Source organism: Eulemur rufifrons, chromosome 8 (genome assembly GCF_041146395.1).
Source record: "Eulemur rufifrons isolate Redbay chromosome 8, OSU_ERuf_1, whole genome shotgun sequence".
Classification (NCBI taxonomy): Eukaryota; Metazoa; Chordata; class Mammalia; order Primates; family Lemuridae; genus Eulemur; species Eulemur rufifrons.
The window spans coordinates 9937522-9959805 of NC_090990.1; the positions used below are offsets into that span (position 1 = coordinate 9937522).

The 22284-nt window shown below is 58.1% G+C and overlaps 1 protein-coding gene across 4 annotated transcripts in view; it reads right to left on the reverse strand.

The window, feature by feature from the left end:
- Positions 1 to 13892, reverse strand: part of EPHA2 (EPH receptor A2) — a 36346-nt gene extending 22454 nt beyond the window's left edge. Inside the window, exons 1-2 of one of the 4 annotated variants that reach the window (XM_069479390.1) lie at positions 4662 to 4874; positions 42 to 109 (exon numbers count right to left, since the gene is read on the reverse strand). In XM_069479390.1, coding sequence (XP_069335491.1) covers positions 42 to 109; positions 4662 to 4746 — 153 coding nt within the window. In that variant the 5' untranslated portion in view covers positions 4747 to 4874. Of the gene's footprint in view, positions 1 to 41; positions 110 to 4661; positions 4875 to 5707; positions 5727 to 13846 lie in introns of those variants that run through there. The other 3 variants (XM_069479391.1, XM_069479394.1, XM_069479392.1) reach the window with 3 other exon arrangements.
- Between the last annotated feature and the right edge of the window lie 8392 nt (positions 13893 to 22284).

The window sequence follows — 22284 nt, forward strand, 5'->3', positions numbered from 1 at the left end:
GCCCCACTCGCACCCCGCCCCCACCCTGACAGCTTACGTACCCCTTGGCCATATGGGTGTGTGAGCCAGCCGAGCTCCCCCTTAGCCGCAGCAAAGTCCAACAGTACAACTGGAAGAGAGATGGGAGGGGGGCCGGGTGAGCTGGGGGGTGTCTCCAAGAGTCAGACCACGGCAGAAACGGTGGGAGTCCCTCTCGGAACCCCAAGAGGCCTTGATGACCTTCTCAGCTCTCAGACAGAGACCTGGCTACACAGGGTCACCATATCCAAGAAAACCATCCCTCAACAAATAGGGAAACAGAGGCCCAGAGAAGGCGTGGGACCCAGTCGAAGCCACGCAGCAGGTTGAGGTCAGGACTGGGCCTCCTGTCAGTCAGCCCCCAGCTGGGCAGGGCAGGCCGGGAGCTCAGCCCAGCGGGAGAACAGCAGCTGGGCAGAGTGCTGGGGCAAGCGGCGGTATTAAGTGACAGCACACTGCCCCGTCTGCTTCCTTGAACAAGGCCCCTCGACAGCACTTCACACACACGTGGGCCTTGGGGACAGTGGCCCAGGGCTGCTGGTATCTGCTTCTGCACCATCCCCCCACCATAGAACACCCCAACCCTGCTCGGGCCACGCAGCACCCACATATGCATACGTATGTACACGTGTCTCGGACACTCCAAGAAGAGAGCGCTGTTAACAGGTGGGAACAGCTCCAGGGGAGGGGGGAAGGGGGTATCTGGAAACTGATCTTCCCACCACGAAAGCCACAGAGCAGGCAGGATAAAGCCCCGAACCCATAGGGGCCTCTAAGAGGGGCCCAAAGATACACACAGCTGGCGAGGTCCCCTCCCTGGGAAAGTCACTCCCACTGCCCCCTGCCCTCACACCCTGGCCACTGCCCTGCCAGGGGTACCAGGGATTCCTGGGAAACTACAGATGGAAACCTTTGCAGGGGACTTTCCAGGCCCAGAGGGACCAGGTGCCAGGACCACAAGGTCCTCAGTCATCTGGTGCCTGGCGGAGGGACACACTGCCAGGGGCTTCCCTAGACTTTGCTCTGCCCTTGGGCATCTCCCATGGGTCCACTTCTGGTCCTATGCCAGGCTCAGTGGCTACAGGTTCTGCCCCTCCTCCATTTCCAACCAAAGTCCAGGTAGCTGCCAATAAGTGCTACCTTCCCTGGAGGGGAAGGAGAGTGGGGAAACTGAGGCATAGAACCTATGCAAGGTCCCCAGATTTGGAGGATAAAGTCCTAGGTGGAGAGGGAAGGGACCAAGTAATAGCCTTCTTTGAGCCCTGGAGCATGAGAGATCTGACCTCAAGAAGCAGCACTCCTCAAGGCCAGGCAGGGAGGGGCGAGGCTGAGCTCCAGGCAGGCTGGGAGCAGGGATGGATGGCCTGGTTTGGGGACATGGAGGTGGGCTCTGAAAGCGGTCTTAGAAGCCCTCTCCCGAAGTTAGATGGCCTTCCTCCCTGGGCTGAAGGCCCCAGCCTGGGTGTGAGGCGCTGCTACCCTGACCGCTGACCTGGGCCAAATCTCTCTAGGAAGGGCCCAGCAGCCCAGACAGGGAAGAGGAAATCCGACGTGGCATCGGCCCCATGGCAGAGCTGTGGGGATAGGGAAGGTGGCTGGGGGTGGTGGCGGGGGGGGGGGGGGGGGGTGCGGCAGGGATTTGTTCAGACATGCCCAGGGCCCCGGCTTGGAAAACTCACTAACCCCACTAGTAAATGGAATGTTCCGGCTACACAGGAAGGAATCTGGAGGCTCCTGGCTTCAGCAGGGTGGGTAGGAGGCCAAAGGTGAGTGTTCCTCACAGTCCTGCACACACACCCCTGGCGGGGGCACAGACGGGGTGGCAGGAAGCTGAGGTCTGTGCCTCTGAAGAGGGGCTCATCCCTCTGGCTCTGAAGGGTTAACCTGGCATGGAGGGTTTCCCCCAATCCCTCCCGAGGAGGGCCCTCCCCTTCCAGCCTGGGCCTGGCTCTAGAAGGAGCACAGGGCTCAATCTGAGAAGAAAAGAGCCCTCACGCAGGAAGGAGCCTCCCCCGGGGGCTTCTAGCCACGGCCCCATCCCCGGGAAATTCCCTAGAACCAACCACCAGGAACAGGAGGCGCCCAGCCCTGGTCCCTCCGCCCCGACGCGGGTGCGGCTCTTTCCCAGGGACAGAGGCTCCTGCTTCCCTGCAAGGCGTAGGAGCCTGGGAGCCCCTCAGATGCCCAGACAGCCTCACTGAGAGGCCTGGGCAAGGCAAGGCCCATGCATGAGCCCTCTGCACCCTCACCAGCCCACCCTGGAAAAATCCTCCTTCTTTGCCTGAAGTTCCATCTAAATGTCATTTCTGTGGGTCCACATTGCTTTACAGCTTCTGCCACAAATGGAAGACTACCACCCACTGCTTATTGTCACCTCCCTGCTCCCCAACCCCTCTTTAACCAAAACTAGCTAATACCTACAGAAAGGGGGAGGCGGGGACTCGGAAGTGGCTGTGGGGTGGGGGTGGGGGGCCTGAAGAGAGAAAAAAGAGAAGGGACAGCGGGCAGGTTGGGCCTTTCCAGAATCAAGCAGCCAAGGACTTCCCAGGCCTCCTGGCACTGTCCACCCTCAGCAGCACCCCGGCTCAGCACCCCCTGCCCAGGTATGCCCGCCTCCCAGGAAAATCCTCCATGAAGCCAACCACAAGGCAGGGGCCCTTGATTCTGGCAGCCTAAGAAGCCAGATGCTCAGGTCTGACCCTCTCTGTGCAGAGGGCCCTGGCTGGTGAGGGCTCAGGCCTCCCTCAGTTTACCCATCAGTAAAAAGAGGGCAGACTCGGTAGCTGTTGAGGACCTAACAGCCTCCACCTGAGTCGCCAAATATAGCTGGGGGGAGGGGCAGGAAAGGAGAAGAGAAGTTTGTAGCCACCTGGGTTAAGGGTAGAAAGGGCATGTGTGTCCTATCTGCCACCCAACCCTCCCCCAGGCAGACCCACCACATCCAGCCACACACCCCAGGAGCTGAAACCAGCAGCTGCCAGCTGGGCCATCACTGCCACTGCCACCCCCATCCAGGCACACTTCCCTGGGAGTCAGTCACAGGGACTTTTGGAGCCTAAGCAAAAATGCTCCCCTACCCAGTACACAAGGCTTTCCTCTTCCATCCCATGGGGGGACGGGCAGAGGGTCTGGGCTAATCGCACTGGCTGGGGAGAAACGGACATGGGGACACTAGGACAAGGCGGCTCCAGGCTTGCGGGCTGGCGGCTAGGGCTGCAGCAGCAAAGCAACCGCCTAATCCCCCCACCCCCCGCGGGCAGCCTAGGAGAAAGGCTTGCAGTGATTCCAGCTGTCTCTCCCCTTCTCTCCAACCACAGTCCCCCCACAGGAAGGGGGAGGACCAAAAGTTGGGGGGTGGTATTGAAGGTCGCAGAACCCCCTGCCATGCGCTCTTCCCTGCAACCAGAGCTCGGGGTTGGGACCAGAGGGCCTGTCTGCTCCAGGGACTGGGACAGGATGCCACCCCAACAACACCCTCCACCCTGCAAGGTCTCCACTCTGGCCTCTTTTCCTCCCAACACGGACAAGCAATACCTCCGACCAGTTTAGGAGGTGGAAAAAGAAATCAAGGTTCAAGGAAACTCACCCACCCAGGGTTCCCTTCACTCCCCCCTCGTGGAGCCTGCGGAATCCGGGGAAAGCTTGTTCTCACCGTTGGAAACTGAAGCCGTCCCCAGCTGGATGGACAGGGAGGGCTCAGCCAAGGGCAGGAGCCCCCATCCTCCCCGCGACCCTCGCTGAGGGACGACGCCCCCAGCCACACACCCGCCCCGCCCTGAGCAAAGTCTGCGGCCCCTCGCCCAGCGCGGCTCCGGGAACGCTGGGCGGGGGAGGGTGATTCAGTCCCCCACCCCCGGGGTGCCCCGGCTCCCTGGTGGCCCTGGGGTGACGGCTCCACACCTCGGGAGGCCGCGCCCCCACCTGCCGCATTTCCTCGTTCTGAGTCACCCCTTGCTCAGAACGCTTGACTTTGGGACTTCCTGTCCGCACTCGCGGCCCCTAACCTGCCCCGGAGCCCGGGAGGGCGGCTAGGGAAGGCGAAAGGCGCGCGTGGGCAGGACCGGCCCGAGCCTCCCCTCAAGCTCTCCCGGGGACGGGAGGCAAAGGCGGGCGAGGAGAAAATCTCAGGGAGCAAAAAAAATCTCAGGGAGAAAATCTCCCTGTCCGCCGAAGAGCCCCCTCCCCAAAATGCGGGGCTCCACAGAAACACCTTCTCTGCAAAACTTGGACAAGTGAATTAGTGAATTCAGGTCGCTAAGACGCTGAACCCGCGGAAAGCCCCCAGAGCCCCCTTCTCCAAGGGACCCCCACGTCCCCCGCCGAGATGCGTTCCCGGAGCCCCTGTCGAGGCTGCAACCGCGTGGCGTGCGCGGCGTCCCCTTCTCTTCGGCCTCCGAGCCCCGAGCACCGGAGCCAGAAACCCTTAGTCGTCCCTGGAGCCCCCAAAACCCCGGGTGGGTGTTCCGATTCGTCCGGATAGCAGCCCGCGCGCCCTCCGGACCCCAGCGCGCCGGGACCCGGCGGCGCCAGGTCGGTTTCCAAAGTTGCGCGCGTCCAGGCGCGCCGGGCTCTGGGAGGCGCGGGGGTCCCAGGGTCGGGCGGCCCGGCTGGGTCCTACCAGGGCGGCCGCCGCGCACACTCACCTTCCTTGCCCTGCGTCGCCGCGGCCGCGGCCAGCGCGCAGCCCCACAGCAGGGCGAGCCAGGCGCGGGCTGCCCGGCGCTCCATGCCGCGCCCCTCGCTCTCGGTCCGAAGCCCCGCGCCCGGCTCCCGCACGCCCGCACGCTGGCCTAGGTGTCCCGCTCCTGCCCGCCTGCCCGCGCGCAACTTCTACCCCTCCCGCCCGAGTCCTTAATGGAAGTTGGGTGAGAACCGGCTCCTGTTCATTCATGCCCCGGGCTGACGTCACCGAAGCCACGCCCTCAGGAATGTCTTTAAAGGGGCCGGGCTGGCACCCGGAGGGGAGGGAGGGGAAGTCCGGAGGGGGTTGGGAAGGACCTTGGGCCCTCTGGACTCACAGGCGCCCCCAAGCCCCTCCCGAGTTTGAGCACCTCAAAGCGCCAGCGCCCCTACGGGTTATTCCCCGGGGACCTCTGAGCCTGGGATCCTCACCCACAAGTGGGGATGATTTTGCGCTGAGCCATCCCTACTCTCACTCTTTGCCCTCCCAGACTGAGCTCAACGTTGGCCTGCAGGCCTGAGCTTAAATGGGTTGGGGGCCCAAGAAGCAGTTGCCTCCTTAGCAGCAGGCCTGGGAGAGGAGTCCTGAAGACCCAGAGGTCCCTCTTCCTGGAACCTCTGAAGGGTGTGCCAAATCTTGATGGTCAAAGACGGCATCCGAGTTCAGAAACCTCTAAGCCAACTGTAATCTAAGAGCAGCCATCTCTAGGAAGGGGCCAGACATACACTATCTCATTTAATTCTCATCTGAGAAGCAGGTGTCATTATCCCCATTTTACAGAAGACGAAACTGAGTCTCCAAGAGCTCAAACAGCACGCACAAAGGTTGCACAGCTCACCAGTAGTAGAGGCAGGGTTTGAATCCTGGTGGTTTCTGCTGTAACCACTGCTCCACACTGGGGAAGGGTGGGCAAGGGGCCACTGTACATGTCATCGTCCCTAGCCCTGACCCTGGCATGGCAGAATCATTTGGTATGTCTTGACACTTTAGAGGACACCTGCCTCCCACCTGTTCCTTCAAGGGGCCTCTTCCCAAAGGTTCCTCAGACGTGGTGAGCTCATCTTCCCTCCTGACAGAAGCAGCCGGTGTTAGTAAAACAAACGGGAAATATTCTCTCTCTGGCTTGCCTGGCCACCCACGGCTGCCTGTTGCCCAATCACCATATGGCCAGTCCAGGAGGAGCAGCTGTGGCAGGCCTGGTTTCCCGGGAGGCCCCAGGCCTCCTAGGCCCACCTTCTCTCTGATCCCATCCTCCCCTCCACTCCCCTGGACCCGCTCACTCAGGGACCTGGGTCCTCTCTGCCAGATGTGGACATCTTGGCCTCTCGGCCTTGGTGCCTGCCCTTGGGAAGCGGGTCCAGACATCTCCCCTGGAGGAGGAGAGGAAGGGTTAATTACAGGTGTTGGGGTTAATTAAAGCCTTTGACCAAGATGATGGGAGGGGAGCCTTGGTCTTCTGAGAGTGGTGTGCAAGCGCCCATGGGAGGGAATGCGTGTGTGAGTGTGTGAGACTGTGTTTGTGCATGTGTGTAGAGACATGAGAGTGTTGATCTATGTGTGTGTGAGTCTGTGTGTGTATGGCTGTGAGAGGATTTGTGTATGAGTGTGTGTGTGAGTGTGCCATACTTCACAGTGGCTGTGAAGTCAGCCTGTGAGTTTCTGGACAAGTTATTTCACTTCTCTGAGCCTCAGTTTGCTCGCTGGGCAGATGTAAAAACCTATTTTGGAAAGTTATTATGAAAATCAAATAAGGTCATGCATGTAAACCACTCAGGCCGGGACTACAGGAAGCACTCATCGATCTCAGCGGTCACTGGGTCACACGCAATTGAGCAAGAGGAAGTTGCATCTTGGATGGCAGGGCATGTGGTGTCCACAGGGCTCTGGGCATGGGCATGTGGGGTGTACAGGTAAGTGTGGCATGTGTGTAGTACGTGGTATGGATAAGCGTTTTGCATGTTGCATTGGACCCTCTAGGCTAGGGACACTGTGTGGTGTGTGTAAGACTCCATGTAAGTTGTATGGAAGACCCTGATTGTACATGTGTGTTACATGTCATTTGCAGGATCCATATATTCGGTGTGTCACGGGAAGATTGGGAAGATATACTCCAGGAGGGCAGGGATGTTTGCCTGATACACAATAGGTACTCAGCAAACCTGTGCAGAATGAATGAACTAATGAGTTCATTGAACTAATGAGTTCAAGGTGTTGGCAAGTTCTGTGTTGCAGGAAAGTCTCCGTATATAATGTTAGTTGGTCCTTCGGGTGGCAAGTGTGGCTTACATGTGTGGCCCCAAAAGGGTGGACGCAAGCACAAGGCAGGGGTGCAGGCAGGCCCTAAGGGTTGTGAGTCATATCCCTGGCCATATGTGCCCAAGCTGGGGGCCAAGAACACAGAACAGGGTGTCACTCACCTGCAGCAAGTGACGTGAGCACAGGCCTGTGGGAAGGAGTGGTATATGAGGTGGCAGGAGGGGAGGACAGTTCCCTGGTCTTTAGTCACCCACCTGGTGACACGCCCTTCCCTCTTTTCCTGTCCTGATTCAGAGTCCTTCCCGGTCTGGGTGAGTGGATGGTAATGTGGAAAGTTCTTCAGTGAGTCTTACAAAGCGGCACTGAAACATGGTATTTACAGTGACATAATCAGCCCTAATGGAGATGGAATTACCCCATAAAGGCCCCAAGGAGGCCTCAGGGCCTGAGTGCCACTGCGGCAGGCAAGACATCCAGTACAGGCAGGTGGAACCTGAGTGTGTGTTTGAGTGTGGCTGCCTCACCTGCTAATCCCCACCTCCAGCCCACCAGCCCACCCAGGTGCCCAACTTTGCTAGGATGTGGCTGGGGCTGGGGGTGGGCAGACGCCAAAGACGAATGTTCAAGCCATAGCTTCACCTGCCCCACCTGCCTTTAGCCAGGAGCGTCAGGAAAAATAATTGTAGCCAACACTTATAAAGTGCTTACTATGTGCCAGGCCTGGTTCTAAGCACTTCGCCTATGCTGACCCCTTATTCTCAAGGCAGCACTCTGAGGTGGGCACTGAGGAGTGAACTTGCTCATAAAAGTTGGAGCTGGGAGTCTAGCCCAGGCAGTCTGGATCCGGCACACACGCTCATGGGTACCACTCTCATCCACCGTCTCTGAATCCCACAGAACCCAGAGAACAGTCCCCCATGCTGGAACGATGTGCCCACTCTCTGCAGCTGGGGTTTTCATGTCTAAAGACTACCTCTTCAGGGAAGCCCCCAGGGATTAGGCTGTCCCGGGAGCTGCTGGAGTCCCCACACTACATGCCCACTGGAACCCCAGTCTTAGCCAACCGAACTCATTCTTGTCTTTCAGAGCCTGTGAACTGTCTTCCCAACTAGACTGTAAAGCTCCCCAGGGTAGGGGACGAATCTGACACCCTTTTGCATTGCGGGCACCAGCCGGAACAGTGCCCCGCACACAGGAGCCGCTCAGTAGATGCTTCATGTGATGGTTACATTTAAATCGGTCCCCTCACCTATGTGAACTCATTTAATACCCCTACTAGCCTTGGACGGAAAAACTAACATTGCCTCCAATTTCGCAGAGGAAGAAAGTGGGGATCAGAAAGAACCAACTTAACTAAAGTTACACAACTAGTACATGGCAGAGGTGGAACTAAAAAGTTAAGTGTCTCCCCCAGAGCCCCGTCTGCTGCTCTTTTTTTTTTTTTTTTTTGTTGAGACAGAGTCTCACTTTGTTGCCCAGGCTAGAGTGAGTGCCGTGGCGTCAGCTTAGCTCACAGCAACCTCAGACTCCTCGGCTTAAGCGATCCTACTGCCTCAGCCTCCCGAGTAGCTGGGACTACAGGCATGCGCCACTATGCCCGGCTAATTTTTTCTATATAGATTTTTAGTTGTCCATATAATGTCTTTCCATTTTTAGTAGAGACGGGGTCTCGCTCAGGCTGGTCTCGAACTCCTGACCTTGAGCAATCCACCCGCCTCGGCCTCCCAGAGTGCTAGGATTACAGGCGTGAGCCACCGCGCCCGGCCTGCTGCTCTTTTTTGAACACATCATGTGCTTTCAGGCCTGCAGCCTTTGTCCAAGCTGCACCCTGCCTCGGCACCCTTTCCATCTGGTCAACTCCTACTCATTCCTCAAAACCCACCTTGTTGTAGTGCAAGAGAAGAGAGGCCCAAAGGGTAGGAGAGTGCCTGGTCTATAGTGTGCACGCAAAACAGATTTGGTGAATGAATGAATGAATGATGGGTCCAGCAGACCTGGATTCTGCCACGTAACCAGTTGTGACGCCTTAGTGGAGCTGTGTGACCTCAGCGACTTGGTCTGTAAAAGGAGCATAATAGTGGTTTCTACCTCCAGGGCTGCTGCTGGGATTAAATGAGATCATGCATCTAAAGCCCTTTGCACAGTGTCTGGCACACAGTGAATGTGCGTTAAATCTTAGCTATTGCCACCTTTACAATCAAAAGTTACTTCGAAAAGCCGGCTGGCCTCCCCGAGGCCAAATAGTTTCCCCCTGGAAGAAACCGGAGCCCTCACAGGGTGCTATAATTCCCTCCCATTAGGCAGGGAGCGCCTTGAGGGGCAGAGGCCCAGTTTTATTCCAGCTTGCCATCCCCAATGGCACTGGGCATACAGTAGGTGCTCAGTAAATGTTTGTGGGATGCACACACATGTGGTTACTGGGGCCCATCTTTTCCAAAAAAACATATTCCCCAACTGCAGCCGCAAAGTGAGACTTTTTAGCTTCTCAGGTGAGGTTTCCGGGGTGAACCTGCCTGAACAAAAGTTTTACTAAGGACTCAGCCCCCCACCCCACCCCCACACCCCCCCTCCCGCCACCTTCATCCCCCCTCAAATGAGGCGATTTGAGGTAGGAGTGGGGGACTTACATGTGGGCTCCCGGATTTTAAGGGGAGGTAGCGCGGGAGGAAGGCCCCCAATAATTGCGGGGCTTCCCCCACCCCCAGAGCCGGATTAGAGGCTGCGCCGCTTCCTCTGGGGCTCGCTCGCGCTTCCTGGGAGCCTTTGAAGTGGGTTCTCCGCAAATCCTGCCCGCGGGGCCTGGATGGGGGCGGAGCCTCTGGGCGGGGCGGAGCCTCAGCCACCGGGTCGCCGCGGCGGCTTCCGCACGCCTCCCGCCCGCCCAGCAGCCGCCTTCCTCCAGCCCCGGCCCCCCGGGGCGCCCACCTTTCTGCTCGGACTTTCCTGACACGTCCGCCCACATCCTCCTCTCTCCCAACTCAGCTTAGACCCCCACGCCCTTCCCCGACCCGCCCCTACCTCAGGCCTTTCCCTGTCCCCTGAGTGCCAGTCTTCAGCCAGGTGTTTGTAAAAATCGCAGTAAAAGTGCCCACCTGTTGAGCCCTGACTGCGTGCCAGGCTCTGTGCCAAGCGCTGCAGCATCGCCTCATCTCAGGCACACAAGCTCTCTGAGAAGTGCGGATTCCATCCCCATTTCACTGCTGGGAACTTTCAGGTTCAGAGAACTTGGAGTCACTTGCTGAAGGTCAGGAAGCGGAAGGGGCAGAAGTGTCACCAAAGCCCTTGCCCTGAAACCCATCCTGCACGCCCCACCCCACTGGACCAGTGGGGAACCTTAGGAGATGAAGTCCACTCCCTGGATTTTCCATAGGAGGACACTGAGGCCCAGAGAGGAGAAGGGACTTTTGGGGGTCACAGAGAGTGTGAAGACTAGAACCCTGGCCTCCCGACTCTCCGCTTAGTGCTCTCACCTTCTCCGTTAATTACTTCTCTTGTGCCCATTGGCCCTCCCATGGCAGCCCCCAAAGGCTGTCAGCTGCATGGAAGGTGTTTCATCACCACCTTTGGAATAAGCAAATTTGCAGTACAGAAATAGGCCAGTCCTGCCTCAGGGCTCTAGCACTTACCCTACCCCCTGCTGGATCACCCCAAATTTTCACCCGCCCAACCCCTGGACTCCCTGCTTCCCTTCCTTGTTGTTTATCTGTTTATCATCTGTCCCTACCCCCTCGACCTCCAGGAGGGCCAGGGCTGCTACCTGCTTTGTTCATGGTGCCCCTCCCCAGTCTGGCATGCACACTTGTTAAGTGAATGAGCAAATGTGGTGGCTTCCCAATGAGAACTCACACCGCCTGATCAGACTGGCTACTGCTCTCTTTCCCTCACTTTCCTCATCAGTATGTTGATGGATGACAGTAGCTCATCCTCTTAGAGGGGTGTGACAATGGCATAGGTTACCATTGCCAAGCACAGAACGTGGCGTCATGCCCAGAGGCCCAGGACAACCTCCGGAGATGATGACTAATGGGGGATTCCTGCTGCTGCAGCAGGTGGGATGACAGTGCCCAGGGGACCCCAGGAAACGCCTTACCTGAGTCTCAGAATCCTGCTCTGTGGCCCTGGGCCTTCCAGCCTACCAGGTACTTTCCCTACATGATCTTATTTCATCCTCACCATAGCCCCTCTCAGCGGCTTCTTCCCCATTTCACAGACAACAAAACTGAGGCTCAAAGTCTCGCAAGGAAGTGGCAAAGCCAGGATCGGAATCCAGGCCTGTCGGGCTGTATGACCCTGGTGCTCACTGTGTGGTTCTGGAGTTCCCTGCTGTCTTTCCTCTGCCCCAGCCTCCTCCTGCACTGTGTCCTTCGTGTCTAGCCTGACAACCAGGGTCCCCTGGGCAGACATGAAGAGGAAGACCCAGCCACAGCTGGCCAGGGAGGGGCTGAAGGCGCATTTCTGGCTTCCCACGGTCACCACTTACTGGGAGACTTGGATAAGGCGCTTCCCTGCTCTGAGCTTTTCTCCTCAGTCAAGTGGGGATAAAAATAATAAAATACCCACCTTGCGGGGGAGACATGAAAGCGGGAACAACCTGGCACAAGGCAAGTTCTCCATTAATGTCAGCTGGGATTATTTTTATCACTGACACCATATTCGGGGGCCCCAGGCTGGCATGGTACCTGCCAGGTGCCGGTCCCTTCCTGCGTCCTAAACAGTTTGGCTGCGGGCCTGGGCGGAGGCTCAGAAGGAAGAAGGGAGGAAGGGGTAGGGGAAGCTGCTCTGTTTGTTCTCTGCCTCTGAGAATCTCCTGATCTGACCCTAGCTCCTTCCCCTCCCTGCCACACCAACACACAGGCCCCATTCACCTGGAAATCTGCCCTTGGCCCTGGAAGCCATGCTCCCTGGATAAATCCACCAGGACCCCATCCGGCCCCTGAGAGAAGGGGAGGGACTCCACGCTCCAGGCTCCTAGGCCCGCACCCATCACCAGGCCTAGTGCTGGGAACACAGCCGTGCCAAGCACCCACACCTCTGTGTAGACACACACACCCCTGCCCATGCACACTCACATGTGTGCCCACGAGCAACAATCCTGAAACATCTGCTTTCCTTACGGCCAGGTCTCTTGGGGGGGGGGGGCTCTGTAGGGGCCACCTCAGGACAGGATGGGGGCTCCCTCCCCACTCCCCCTTCCTGTCCTATTTCCCTCTCTGTCCATCCATCTCCATCAACCAGTCCCACCAGGGCCCTGCTCACTCCTTCCCAGCTCCCCTTCCGTCCATCCACCCACCCATCCTTCCACGAGTCCATCTGTCTGTCGTCTGCCTGTCGCCAGCCCAGCAGTGAGCAATCCATTCACACCCAGTCCTGTCCATCAGCTCTGCCACACCACCCCACCAAGACCCTGTCCCCTTTCTCAGCAGGGTCTCTCATCACTCATCCAGGCCCCCATCCATCCATCCTCCACCTCCTCAGCTGTCTCCTTCATCTGTCAGTCTGTCTGTCCATCCATCCACCCTTCCTCCCCTCCTTCCCACCTTGGCTCAGCCCCTCTCAGCACTGTGTCCCATCCGTCACTTCCAGACAGCCCTGCCCAGCCAGGTAGCCACCTCCTGGCAGCTTTGTCCACCAGCCCATCCATCCATCCATCCGCCAGCCCATCCATCATGCCACAGGCCACTTGTCCTTTCTTGCTTCCATTCACATGTTCCCTATCTCCCCCCTTCCTATGCCAGCACCGGTAAGGGTGTGTGTGTGTTCCTGTCTGTAGATACCCATGACTGCCCCCATGTGCTGTGCCAGATCCTGTGCTGAGCACAGGACCAGAGACCTGGACACAGCCCTGCCTTGAAGAGCTCTTGTGTGTGTGTGTGTGTGTGTGTGTGTGTGTAGACTGGGAACCTTCATGGGGGCAGGAGGAGGGGTGGCTACTTCACTGTGTATTCTTCCTAGGCACTGTTTGCACTTGTCACCATATGCATGGATGGCTTACTGGAAAATAAATACATAATTTGAGAAATACCCAGTTTCCATTCTTATCTCCTGATTCCTTCCGAGGGGCCTGATGCCCAGCACTGTTGGGGGCCCAGGCACCCCAAGCCCTAGAAATCCCTGCTTAGGGCCATCCATCGCCCTCCCCGGAAGGGCCATCAGCACTCCCTCTCCTCTTCCCACTGCTGAGAGACAAGAGACAGACAGACACGGAGAGACAGGGACACAGAGAGACGGAAAATGCTCACAACCCAGAAAAGCCCGGCGCCCAGGAAGGGGCCCGGGCCACGTGGAGGAGAGAGATGGGAGGAGGCAGAGGAGCTCCATAGGCCGCACAGGACAATAGAGCAGTAGGACCGGAGGACACGCGGGGAGGGCGCCAGGGCCGGGGGCAGGGTGGGGTGCAGGGATCGGAGCGCCCCACCTGCCCTGGGAGCGGACCCGAGTGAACCCAGGGTCCCCGGGCGGGAAGCGCTTTGTGGAGGCGCAAGCAGGAGACAAGAGGAAGGGGGGCGGGGCGGCCCCTGGGGCGGGGCGGCCCCTCCCCCAGTCTCAGCCCTAACCCCCCAAGTCTCGCACCCGGGTCCCCCCGGCTTCCGGCTCCGCAGGTGCCACCTTTGAGGGTCGCCGCGTGAGGTTTACGGCGGGGCCCAAGCCCCTTCCCCGCGGCTAGGAACCGCCTCTGCGCCTCGTAAAAGGGTCCCAGGCCCGGGGGGGAGGGCGCCCACGGCCTCCGTCACCATGGAAACAGTGGCGGCCTTGGGGCGGCGACCGCAGACCCGAGAGCCACAGCGCGCTTTGCATATATTTGCATGTTCCTCCCCTTGGGCCGGGCCAGCCCCGGCCCCGCCCCTCTCTCCACCCCTTCGCAAACCCATTACCCCAGCGGTTAACACTCACCTCCTCCAGAAAGTCTTAAGCCGCCCGGCGGCCTCACTGTAACAGTAATGATTAATCCTCATCGTCTTCGTCATCATAGCTAGCATTGGCGGAAGCTTGTCTCTGTGCCAGGCACTGGGCTGATTCCTTCTCGTTCATCACCTTTTGTCCTCATACCAACCCTGTATGGAAGGGCAACTCTTGTCCCTGTTGACAAACGTGAAAACTAAGGCTGCGGTGAGTCTGCACCAGGTCTCACAGCTAGAAAATTACCTCCCTGCTCTGGTCTCAGTTTCCCCATCTGTGAAAAGGGAAGGTTGCACCAGGAGCTTGCAACGGACCCACCCAAGTGTGGAAACCAGACGGAGACTTGTCTGAGTTGAGCCGGCTAAGTGTCACATTCTGACTGGGCGAGGTCTGCTGTCAGTGTGCAGGCTCCGGTTTACTTCGGTGTCCTCTGTCCCCCAACCAATTTCACCCTTCTGATCCTGAGTAGGTCCCTCCAGGCCAAGGTCCTGGTGACTCAAGAGACATCTCTAACAGGCCTTCCAGCTCCGAGATTCTGAAAACGCTGAGGTCATTGAGAGGGTGACTTGCTGTATAGCCAACCCCCACTGAATGGAAGCTCTTCGGGCAGGGGGCTATGCCTGTCCCATCAGAGTGGGCTCTGCTACGGGTCAGTACATCTCTGCTACTCCCCCAGGTCTGTGGTCACTAGGAATGCCCAAACCCAGGCTGGAGATGGACAAGTGCATCCCAGAGGGTCTGTCCCGGCCCCAAACCCTGACCCTGAGATCTGAGCGGTCCACAGGACTGGGTTCTTGGTGAGGAAACCTCAGGCTCTGCCCTGAAAATAGGCAGTGTCACCCCACGTACCCTCAGACCCTTCCCAACACAGGCTCAGAAGGGGAGAAAGGGGCCCGGAGACCACCTCCTGGGCAGCAACACTAGAATCATCATCTTTTCTGCTTGGTGAGCTTGGCTACGTGTCCAACACCTCCTGAATGTGGACGACAGCCCTGTGAGGTGGTTAGTTATACCCATTTTATGGATGGGGAAGCTGAGTCTTAAAGAGGGAAAGTCACTTGACTAAAATTACCCTTTGGTAACTAGCAACCCTGTTCCTTGCTCTCCACCCTACTGCCTCTCTCTGTGTCTCCCAGAGCACTTCACACTGACTTGAAACCGGCTGCTGATGCATCTCCAGTATTGGGTAAGCGTCTTTGGGGGAGGGAGGGGATGAGATTTGGTTTGGTTTTTGCTTTCTTTTTAATTTGAGGCCCCCAGTGCCCAGCTCAAGGCCTGGAACATAAAAGGTTTGTTGATTGCACCTGTTAATTATCTGTTTTCTTCCACAGTCCAGCTAGGTCCTGCCTTCCCATGGCAACCCAACCAGCATTTATTGAGCACCTATTATGTCCTGGACACTTTATACACATCACATTGATATAGATCATCTCACAGAATTCACCCCTATCTGCACCCCCTTCCCATGACCTTCCAATGACTATTCAAATCCCCATTTTACAGACAAGGAATTGGAGGCTCAAGATCGGAGTTGGCATTGGAAGCCAGATTGACATGGCCCTCACATGCTCGTTCTTCGCCTTGCCAAACTGGCACTTTCCCAGCAGAGAGGGCAAGGGGCACCGAGCCTGTGGCCCCTGCCTGGGGCCTGGCTGACTTGGGGCTCTGTCCCAGACATAGAATGTTGCCGGTGGAAGGAGGATGAGGGCTCCCTTGGGGGTCCTGGGGTCCTTGCCACAGCCCTCCAACTTTCTATACAGGTGTGCTGTGCCCTTGGGTGAAGGCATGCAACAAGGACGTGTGGGCACATCACACGTGAGGGTCCATGTCTGAGTGTCTGAGAGTCCCAGTGCAATGGGCTGGCACAGGGGAGGGGGGCACTGTGGCATGTGCAGATGTTGTATGTCCACGTGGGCATATTATTATCATCCTTATTTTACAGATGAAGAAACTGAGGCAGAGGGAGGTAAACGATTTGCTCAAAATAATACAACTAACGTGTCTGCCCATGGGCGGGCGTGTGTACAGGGGCGTGAGTGTGTGTGTGTGTGTGTGTGTGTGTGGATGGGTGTGTGTTCGCACAGTGGGCAGGGTGGGGTAAGGAGGGAGGGCAGCCTGCAGCTCCAACCCTGTAATAGACCCTCCCTGTCTCGCCGACCTGCAGGAGCGAGCAGTAATAACTGTTTTGCCCAGCAGATCCGCCTCATGTCACAGCCTGAAAATGTGCCTTGGGGCCCGTCTGACAGAGACCTCTCCCTCGCCCAGGCCTGACCCTAGTCTGATCCCTAGCATGTGGCGGGGAGTGGGGGTGTCCGTGGGCCTGGCCTGCTTTCCTCACCTCCAGATGTGTCGCCTGCTTCTGTCCTCAGACTACAGATGCCCCAAGGGGACACCCCAAGGTGAAAAAGCGATGATTCCTCCAGCAGACTAGGGGGCTGTTCCGGGAACGGCCCAGCTGATGGCAGAGGCCCGCCTTCCCCCATCAGACTGGGGCCTGGCCTCTGCCACCAGCACTAGGGCTCAGGTCTCGGAGGAAGGAGTGTCGGTACCACAGACACAGCCTCTTTCAGCCCTGACTCCCCAGATCAGTGTCATCTGTTTGAGTCTCCCCCAACCAGGCCTGGGAGGGCAGCAGGGGAGGGGGGCCGCAGGTCCTCAGCCTGGGCAGTGGGGCAAAAGTGCTTGGCTGGATGAGAATCAGACCACTGCCCTCTCCCACCTCACCCAGCCCAGCCCTGCTGCCCAAGGACTCTGACCACACCTTGCTTCTCTTATCAAAAAACCACCAAAACCAGCCATTGAAACTCCTGCACCCCACCCTGCCCCACCCTGGCATCCAGTGCCCACAACCTGCCAATTCTGCTCCCAGGAAGACCCAGAGGGAAGCAGAGCTGGCACCAGGAGGCCAACACCCCAGGCCCCTGCAGCCCCAGCCCCTCCTGGCCCGGGCGCTGCACCCCCTCTTTTGTTTCTCTGGGGGTTGCCCCTTTGCCCTCCTGATGGCAGCAGAGGATGGGGTGGGGTGAGAGTGGCAGGCCAGGGACATGGCCCTTATTGAAAAAGGGAATCTGAGGGCGGAGGCAGTGCTGGGAGATCGACTCTGGCTCTGGGGGTGCGGGGGAGGTAGGTGAGGCCAGCTGAGGAGGGCGTCACTTGTCCCTGATCAAGAGCAACGGCACTGAGGAGGAAGTCATGGGGCTGTCACTCTCACCCACCTTCTCAGGGCTTGGAGAGACCTCAGCTGACTCCAGCAGAAATGGGAAACTGAGGCCCAGAGTGGGAGGGGCTAGTCCAGGCTCATATAGCCAGGCCTGGCGGAATGGGGGGTCCCGCCCCCACTGCTCCACGCCGGGCACACAGAGCACCCGAGACCCGCAGGCCTGTCTGTGCCCTTCGCTGGCTGAGGAGCTGGCGGCACCTCAGTGTCCCCATAGGAAAAGGAGAGGATAAGGAGAGTGAGTCAGTTTTATTATATGAGATAAGAGAACGGGGCAAAGCAGCCGGCAGGGAGCCGGGCACACAGCCAACATAAAACACAGCCGCCTCCTGGTCTGAAGTCCTCACTGTGGCTCGGAAATGCGCTGCTCCCCGACTTCTTTGGAGGGATCTTACCTCCCCCCACCCCTCCCCCACTGCTCCCAGCGTTTGTCCCCAGGTGTGAACCCTGAGGCACCCTTCCCTCCTCCATGGGAAGTGCTACTTCCTCTTCTCCCCCTGCCACCACCCTCCTGGTGATGGCTTTGCTGGGAGTGACAGGGCTACCCAGCCTGCTGACTCAGCGCTGGGAACCAGGGCTTGCTTAGCAACGGGGCAGGCCTCGGGCAAACAGAGCCCCGGGCAGCCACACCCCTGCCGCAGGAATGCAGCCACATTCCTGGGGGGTGCCGTGGCTCTGTGCCTGTGACTGGGGTGGGGTAGCGGGCAGCTAGGCACCTTCCTCTGCCACCTTGGCACCTCAGCACTGGGTAGACGGGAACCTCACACCAGGGCCCAGGGCTCCCCAGCTGCCCCGGGCCTGGGGCCAGCCCGCCAGGGTCCCAGCTGAGAGCCAGGGCCCAGCATCCTGAGGGGAGGAGGCCAGAGTGAAGCTCTGAAATCTTTACAAGCTCTGTGACCTTGGACAAGGCTACTCTGAGCCTCAGTTTCCTCACCAGTAAAGCGAGGAGGAAGTAACAGTAGCAGTGAGGACGGGGTGAAAGTGCAGGTCAGGTCCACGGGGACCCACACGCCCCGCAGAATGAGGGGGTCTTCTGGCTCTGGGGCCCTAAAGGAAGACTGAGGCCACACGGCTGCTCCCCCATCCTCTGTGCCCACCGGCACCTCCCTAACCGGACCCACTCTCCCTTCCTCCCTGGCAAGTCTGCGTCCCAGGTCCGTGGGGACCCCCAGGCCCCACTCTTCCCTCTGGCCAGGGCCAGACCTGGCTCGGGGAGGCTCTGGGTGGGCAAGCTCTGGGCTTCCATGTCCCCCTTCCTGGAGCTCCATCCAGGTGGGGACCCCCGCCCTTTCTCTGCCCTTTGACCAGACCGGGCATCTTCCCAGGGCAGGGCCCCTGTCACCCAGCCCTGGCCCCCAGCGCCACCCTCAGGCAGGCAGGGGAGGAGCTTCCCACAGGAAACCCTCTCCCTCCTGTGTCTGCCCCGCCAGCTGGGGTCTCCCCTCCTCTCCAGCTGCCTTTGTCTTTTTCTCTCTGCCTCCTCATCCTGGGAGGAGGCCACAGGAAAGGGGTGTCTTAAGCACAGAGGAAACTGGTTTTATGAAAAGGGGCCTCGTCTGGGAGCAGGGCCATCTGGAGTTGCATCCTGATTCTGTCTCTGACTTGCTGTGATACCTTGGGCAAGTCCCTTTCCCTCTCTGGGTCTTCCATTTCCCCTTCTCACCTACCCGGCACACGAGATTGTGAAGGTGCCCACCACACACTAGGTCCTTGGAAAATGGGAGTCCCCTGGGAGTGCCCCCCCTCCCCGCCCCCCGGGCCTCCTTCAATCCCTGAGGATCTGCCTGCCTTTGAGACCCCTGTGGGTGGCTGAGCCGGGTTCTGGAGGGGGAGGGAGGGGCAGAGCCTGCCAGGCCTGCCTGAGGGAAGGGGCTGCGGGCCCCCTCGCCATTCACTGCTAAGCCTGGATCCGGGCGCCTTTGTGCCAAGAACAAAACCCAGGGGATCAGCTGTTCTCAGACCTGCCTCTCTCAGCTCCGGAATGGACGGGACTGAAGCCTGGGCCTGAGGGGTGTGTTTCGCTCCCTCCATGGGCCTGGGGTAATGGAGTGGCCCCACACCGACAAGCTCCCCACTACCTCAGGGTGTGGAGCTGTGGGGGGCCAGCAGACCTGGGCTCTGATCCCATATCTTACTCATCGTGAGACCTGGACAAGTGTTTGAACCCCTTGGAGCCTCAGTTTCACTGTCTGTGAAGTGGACATAGTGATGGCTCCAGCCTCGTGGAGCGGGAGGGTTGAATGAGATGATGTGTCCAGCGCTTGGCCGGGCATGGGGTCTCAGATGTGTTCTGCCTGCGGTAGCTGCTGTTACACTAGCTTCGTTCTTGCCTGGGTACGTGCAGCTTAGGCCAGAACAAATCTTGGGTCTGAGTGCAAAATACACGTGTGTGTGCACCTGTGTGTGACAGAGAGAGATGGGGGCTCTCAGCAGGCCTGGCCAGGTGTGTGGGGAGACAAGGCCCCCAGGCCCCATGCCCACTCCCTCCCTGTCCCACCCTCCGGGGTCCCCACAGCACAGCAGCATCTCAGTCCCAGCCAACTGCCCTGGGCCAGGGACTGGGGGGTTGGGTGTCCATAGGGGAGGAATGGAAGGCTTGGCAGCTGGGGGTGCCAGTCACCTGCTGATTAGGCCCCAAGCCAAAGCCCAGGAGAGCCAGAGCCTCTCCCTTCTCAGCCCCTCCTCCCGCCGCAGACCCTGCCTGGGCTCAGCCCTGGGCCTCAGGGTGGCTGGTTGCTCCGGGCCCAGAACAGCCAAAAGGCTCCCATGGGGGCAGCCCCCTCAGGTGACCTGCCAGCATGGGGGTCTCTCCTGTGACCCTCAGACCTGAGCCAGCCTCCGGGGACAAGGTGCCCTGTCAGAGAGCAGGGCCCAGGCAGCGAAGACTTGAGGTTCCAGGCAGGGGGCCAGGAGGCCCGCGGTCACTCTGCCTGAGGCCTGGGCTCCAGCCAACTGTCAGCAACGGAGATTGTGGGGTCAGTTTTATTTTGAACAAAAAAGAACTTTGAGTGGAAACATGTGTTTCTTTCTTCTCCCTCCCCCGACACCCATCTTTCTGTCCCCGGCTCATCCTCAAATATTTCTCATTTGTATACCTCCCTTTCTCTGTCTCTCTGTCTCCATCCTTCTCTCTCTCTCTCTGTCTCTCTCTCCATCCCCTCACACATGGGGTCATGAAGGAAACAAGCTCCCTCCGTGCTTTTTCCCAGTTTTCGGGAGTCAGGAGCGATCCCAGATGCCTGCCTTGGTGTGTGGCCCAGGCCCCTGGCATGGAACCCCCAGTCGGGCCCTGGCCCCATGCAAGGGCTCCGCCCCACTGGGGTAAGGGGGGTTTGAGTAGTGGAGGCCCCAGACCAGATTCCTTCTGTCCCCAAGCCCCAGACACCCCTGGATCTGGCCCTCTTGACTCTTTTCTATACTAGAAAATAAGTCTGCGACTTAAAACAAGTCTTAAAATACTAGGCTGGTCCAAACCACCCATTCTGCGGCCAGAGACTGGTGCCAAGGAGGTTCATGACCTGCCCAAGGCCACATAGAGAATTAGGGGCAAAGCTGGGCAGACCCAGGGCCCTGCTCCCAGGCAGGGTCCCACTCAGGACGGGGAGTGTCCTACCCCCAAACTCACAGTCACTGCACTTCTTAGGTCCCTGGGTTTTCCAGAAGGGTGTTTTGCTTCCTGGGAGGTAATGCCCACTCCTCCAAGGTGGTCACCCAGGATGAGGGTCCCCCTGGGAAATGTAAGGCCTCGGCTGGCTACTCTTCCCACCAGGACAGCCATGTGGCTGGGCCCCCACATTTCAGCCCCTTCTGCCAGGCAGTAGAGAAGACCGGAGAGAGAGTGGCCTCCCAGGGACTGGGTTCAGGTCCCAGCTCAGCCTCTGAGTCCTTTGCGTGACTGTGAACATGACCTTTCCCCGGCTGGCCTCTTTCCCCCATCTTTGTAACAGAGGCTTGCCTTTGCCGTGAGCACCTTTCTGCTCTAATATTTTATTGTGTTCTCATCTCCTTTCATGGAAGGAAATTCTGGAACATCTAGCCAGGAAAGCCCTCTCCTCTCCCAAAGTGAGAAGGAGCCTCTTCAATGTGACCAACCCCCTTAACTTTCAGGCACCCTGTCTCCTGTGTACAAGGGCCCTAGATGCCACAACCGAGAGGAGAGGTGCCACCATGATACAGCACCCAGTGTCAAAGGTGTACCCCCTTGGGCACCCAGGGTCGTGCCAGGGCTCAGGTAGGGAGCGGAGGGGCTGCCTGGGTCAGGGAGGGGAATTTCTTTCCTCTCCCCCAGTAAAGGTGAACGAGTGGGCTTAGCAAGACCAGGGCAGGTAAGCCTGCCTTTTCAGGGTTAGGCAAACCCTGCCAGCAGCGCCTGGCTGCTCCTCTGTCCCCTCTGCCCTGTCACTGCTTGGCTTCTGAAAGTGGCCAACAAAGAAGGGTGGGTCCAAAAGGAGACAGACTAATGGCCAAGAAACATATGAAAAAATTGTCAACATCTCTCATCATCAGGGAAATGCAAATCAAAACCACAATGAGATATCACTTATCTCCAGTGAGAATGGCCTTTATCAAAAAGTCCCACAACAATAAATGTCCAGTGGATGCGGAGAGGTAGGAACACTCACACACTGCTGGTGGGAGTGCAAACTAGTACAACCTCTGTGGAAGGTAATATGGAGACACCTCAAAGAGCTACAAGTAGAACCACCATTTGATCCAGCAATCCCATTATTGGGCATCTACCCAAAAGAACAAAAGACATTCTACAAAAAAGACATCTGCGCTAGAATGTTTATGGCAGAACAATTCACAGTTACCAAGATGTGGAAACAACCCAAGTGCCCATCAATACATGAGTGGATTAATAAAATGTGGTATATGTATACCATGGAGTATTACTCAGCCACAAAAAACAATGGTGATCTAGCACCTCTCGTATTATCCCAGATAGAGCTGGAACCCATTCTACTAAGTGAAGTATCCCAAGAATGGAAAAACAAGCACCACATGTACTCACCATCAAATTGGTTTTAGCTGATCAACACTTAACTGCGGGCCCGGGCGAGGTGGCTCACACCTGGAATTCTAGCTCTCTGGGAGGCCGAGGCGGGCGGATCATTTGAGCTCAGGAGTTTGAGACCAGCCTGAGCGAGAGTGAGACCCCATCTCTACTAAAAAAAAATAGAAAGAAATTAGCTGGACAACTAAAAATATATAG